Genomic DNA, 4601 nt, shown 5'->3' on the forward strand with positions numbered 1-4601 from the left:
TCTCTCTCTCTCTCTCTCTCTCTCTCTCTCTCTCTCTCTCTCTCTCTCTCTCACACACACACACACACACACACACACACACACACACACACTAATGTTCTCACAGGTACATCCTTCACCCAAGCCACTAGAGGCTTTGGCTGCAGAACTATCCCTCATAAGGGAACAATTTAAGGGGATAAAATGAAGTGTCACACTTACCTGCTGGACTGGGGGTGCTGGCTGGCTTGGGCCCATGGGCACAGGGGTACTGGGTGGTGGTAGTACAGGAGTGAAGCTCATGGAAGGTTCTGGAAAATGCTGCTGAATGAGTGGAGGGCGCGCAGGGGGTGGCACAGGGCCTACTGACAGGCCAGGCTGCAGAGAATATAGAGGCCATATTCAGCGGCTGCCCTTGTTCTTTCTTGTCCCTGTGCCCAGCCCCCTCCCCACCAGGAACCTTGTTCCCAGGAAGGTGACTCAGCAGAAGCCAGGTGTGGTGGCCCTACAATGCCATCACCAATACTGAAAAGCCACATCATATGGCCACAGCTCCCAGACAGGGAATGTTCTAGAACACAAGTCCCATGGAGTATTATGCAGCCATGTAAAAAGATCATCATAGAGGTTTTTCAGCACCGTGGAGAAAGACTCCTTAGGCTTTAGACTGTGGGCAGCTCATTTCCAGTGACGACTGGGACTAAGAAGGATGAGCCAATGCATATGGAGAGATGGGATCATACAGTTTGTGGCTGCTGGGGAGGACACACAGCCATGGGAACAAAACCAGAACAGCGAGGCCCTTGGCAAGGAGAGGCCCTCTGAGACTCAGTCACAAGGGGACAGAAACAGGGAGGCACACGGGGAGGGCACTGGTCCATGCAGCTAGCAAAAGAACAGGAAATCAGCCCAAGAATGCCGAGGTTAAGGAATGGCTGCTACTTTGTCAATATTCTGGGGTTTTTTTTTTGGACTTTGTTTTGTTTTTTTATGTGTATGATATTTTGCTTGCATGTATGTCTGTGTACCACACGCATGCCTGGAACCCAAGGAGGCCAGAATTAGGTATCAGAGCTCATAGAACTAGAGTTACAGATGGTCGGGAGCCACCACGTGAGTGTTGGGAACAAACCTCATGTCCTCTGCAGTCCCATGTTGCTAAGTTCAGCTCTCCAACCATATTCATTGTGCAGAGACAGACCCCATAGTACTTATGGGAAAATCTCTGGTTGTCCAGGATTTACTTCACAACAATGAGGACACTAGAAGGCTGTGGGGAACATATCTGAACCCAAGTTCATGGTTCGGAAGAGGGACTGATGTCCACTGCTCTCCAGCAGACTTCTCTAAGATGTGCTGCATAGCACAGAGGCAGGGATCTCTAAAACACTCTCACTTCCCCTTTCCTGGTGCTCTGGGCAAGAATGTGGGGAGCAGGCACGTTTGGGATCCCGTCTCAAAGCTGGGTTCACCTAAAACCATAGACAGATGAGTTGGTCCAACTAGACCAGGCCAGGACAGACTGTCCATTTATGAGCTCCGGCCACTATCCATGGCTCAGGAGCTAAGGCAGAGTCTAGTGACCCCTTACTCCTGATGGTCTTCCATTTCCTCTTCCTCCTCCTCATTGCCCCTGTCTGTTTATCCCACTGGATCCTGACGCATATCACCATAGTGGCCTTCTCCAGAAACATCAAGAGGTCGGGATATAGCCTCCACAAGCCATCCTTCCTGTGTTAAGTTGTCTTTACATCAGGAGGCAGGGAAAGAGAACCAAGAACCCTAGCCCGAGTCTGCAGTTGTGATCTCTCTGCTCAGTTTCCTGATTAACATGTGGATAGTAAGATCAGCTAGGTCGATAAGGAAGCATAGGTCAGCGTGGATGGGGTGAGGACCAGGGCAGCTAGTACATCCCAAGGCCTAAGGTAGCGCTAACCATGACTGAAGGTGTGAGAGAGGCAGGCAGGACATTCCGGCTCAGCCCTAGCCGAGCAGCCTCTGGGGCAGCAAGTCCTATTGCATGAGGTCTTCCGGCCATTTAAAATCAAACCTCATTTCATTTTGGGAAATGAATAAAATTACAAATAAAATTGCAAATGTGCGCATCACGGTGAATCCCAGGGCTCAGAGAAGCAGAGGCAGACACGATCCACGGTGTCAATTGCTTTTCCAAAAGGCCTGTTGGGCCTTTCTAGCTGCTCAATCCGATGTGGACATGAGGAAGAAGAGCGCCTGCCTGCGTGTGCAGAGGACAGAGATCGCAGAACTAGCGTTCAGTCTGTGCCAAGAAGCCATCACGGTCCGAGACTGTGTGACAACAGGGGCTACCAGCTTACCAGGTGGGGGCTCCCAAGTGACCCTGGAAGACAGAACCCACCCAGGGGGGGGTCTAAATCACCCTCTGAGGACCCAGCTCCACCACTCAGGTCACAGGCAAATTTTCAAGCTGAGTTCTTAGGGTTGTGAAACAAGCATTTTTCAATGTTTAGAAAAAAGGCAACAATCACAGACAGGGCTTGCCATGGGAGCACAAGGACTTGAGTTTGGATCCTCAGCACCTAGGTAAGAGGGCAAGTGGCAGAGTACACCTGTGCTCAGTGCTGGGAGGTGGGAGACAGCAGGACCTGCTGGCCAGCCAGTGAACTCCAAGCTCAGTGAGAAACCCTGTCTGAAAAAGTAAGGTATAGACTCTGGACATGGGTCTCAGTCCTCCATGTGTACATGCAAGGGTGTGTGTACCTGCATATGCCACAGACACAAACATAAAACAGAGTAAATGTCCTGCTTGACCCCTCCTTCATCATCCACTTCCCAGATCTCACACACTGCCTGTCAGACATCCTCAAAGCCTGAGCCTCTGGTGCCCTGTGCAAATACTGAAAATGCCTCCCTGCTTCAACCCCATTTTCATCCCCAACTTTCAACAGCTCCGCTACCTGAGGGAGACATGCCAGGGGGTCTCGGCTATTCCCTAGGAGAATGGACAGAGACAAATTCCAAAGCTCCGTTATCACAAATGATACATTTCTGTCATCTCTGGGATAGACCAGGAAAGACCCCAATGTGCCAGCATCATGCACCTGTGTGGTACCGGTGACAACCTCAGGATAAGGCTGGTTGGTTCTATCACAGTTCTCCGAGTCACAGTTACCCTAAGGTCTGTTTCCAGATATTCCATACTCTTTATCCAGGGGTTCTTCACATCTAAGGCCCCTCAGCCTATAGCTCTTCAGCTCCCAGAAAAGATGAATTGCATCTTCAGGTCTCCAAGGGAAATGTGGCTGGGAGTCGACCATAGGGCACTCTAACCCGACCATAGCACAGTCCAGACAAGAGGCAAAGAGGACAGAGCAGGGTGGCTCTCAAACTCACCACAGTGGCCGGCTGCTGGAAAGCCCCTAGTGCAGGCAGGTTGTGGGTCAGGCCAGGCCCCTCACTCACAGGGGGGCTGCACACACACGAGGCTGGGGTTGGAGTCGTGTCCACGAGGGAGCTGAGCACCATGCTCTGCTGGCTGCTCTGGGAGTCCGAGTACACAGTGGAGCCCTGGCCACTGTCGAAAGTGCTGTCCGCTGGGGAGGACCAAAGTAGAAGTTAGTGTGTACACCTCTAAATGCCATCTCCCTGGTGCTTCAGGCAAGCGGAATGGCTTGTTCCCGGATTCCTTCATCAAGACTAGGTCTGGGCTGCTTTCACGAATACTGTTTAAACTGTTACCTGCTAGGCAGCAGCACGAGATCTCAGGCCTCCTGTGTCCCTGGCCTGACGCTGGGGTAGGCAAGGTTAGCTAGCCCACTGGGAGCAAATCCTGTCATTCCCTGCCCACTCTGGTTTGCAGGTGCAGAGGCTGCCCTTCTCAGATGGTACTTGGCAAGACAGCCTGCCCACATAGTCAGCCAGTGAAGAATGAAACCCAGAAACCCATCTGAAACAGCACTTTGAGGTTACTGCTTCCAGATTCCAAAAGCCACAGGCTTTACAATTTGCCACCAAAACACCCAGCTATTTGCACAAGGGGTTGCCTTTCAGAGTGAGTACTCTGTCCACTGATGATTTAAGCCAAGTGAGGGGCGAGTCTTGTGGCTCTGCACTACCAATTTTTCCAAAGAGTGATTTCAACCTAGGAAAACATAAGGAATGCTGATGTTTAATTGGGCAAAACCAATTAGACAAGCAGCTCTAGTTTTTAATGAGCCAACTGCTCATTAGAGTGACCATTTCTACCTAGACAGAAGGGGGGGGGGGAAAGGGAGTGGAAGAGGGAGGTGGAGAAGAAAAGAAGGCGACCCTCAGGCTAACAAGATTCAAGAGGCACCATCTCCCGCCAGGTGTGCAACACTTTAAATACTGCAAGTAATTTGTACAGATGACTTGTCTAATTAAAATTTCATTTTTGGAGATGGCTACTGCCCCCCACAATAGCTGTGCGGTCAGGGTCCTCAACACAAGTGTTATGGCAGTAGAAGCTACCTGCTCAGCTTAGGCGGGGCTGCTGGTGCAAGAATATTGAAAGTTCATGTAGCAAGGTACCCCCCCAACACAGGTGTGTGTGTGTGTGTGTGTGTGTGTGTGTGTGTGTGTGAGAGAGAGAGAGAGAGAGAGAGAGAGAGAGAGAGAGAGAG

At 50.9% G+C, this 4601-nt stretch overlaps 1 protein-coding gene across 1 annotated transcript; it reads right to left on the reverse strand.

The window, feature by feature from the left end:
- Positions 1-201: 201 nt before the first annotated feature.
- LOC126496284 (serine/threonine-protein kinase WNK2-like) lies at positions 202-3551 on the reverse strand (the record flags this gene model as incomplete). Its single annotated transcript, XM_050133813.1, has 2 exons — positions 202-357; positions 3352-3551. Coding segments are annotated over 2 exons (356 nt in total), but the record flags the coding sequence as incomplete, so codon positions are not given.
- Positions 3552-4601: the final 1050 nt, after the last annotated feature.

The sequence above is a fragment of the Alexandromys fortis genome, unplaced genomic scaffold (genome assembly GCF_014885135.2).
Source record: "Alexandromys fortis isolate MF-2015 unplaced genomic scaffold, M_Fortis_MF-2015_v1.1 scaffold_2302, whole genome shotgun sequence".
NCBI classification, from domain to species: domain Eukaryota; kingdom Metazoa; phylum Chordata; class Mammalia; order Rodentia; family Cricetidae; genus Alexandromys; species Alexandromys fortis.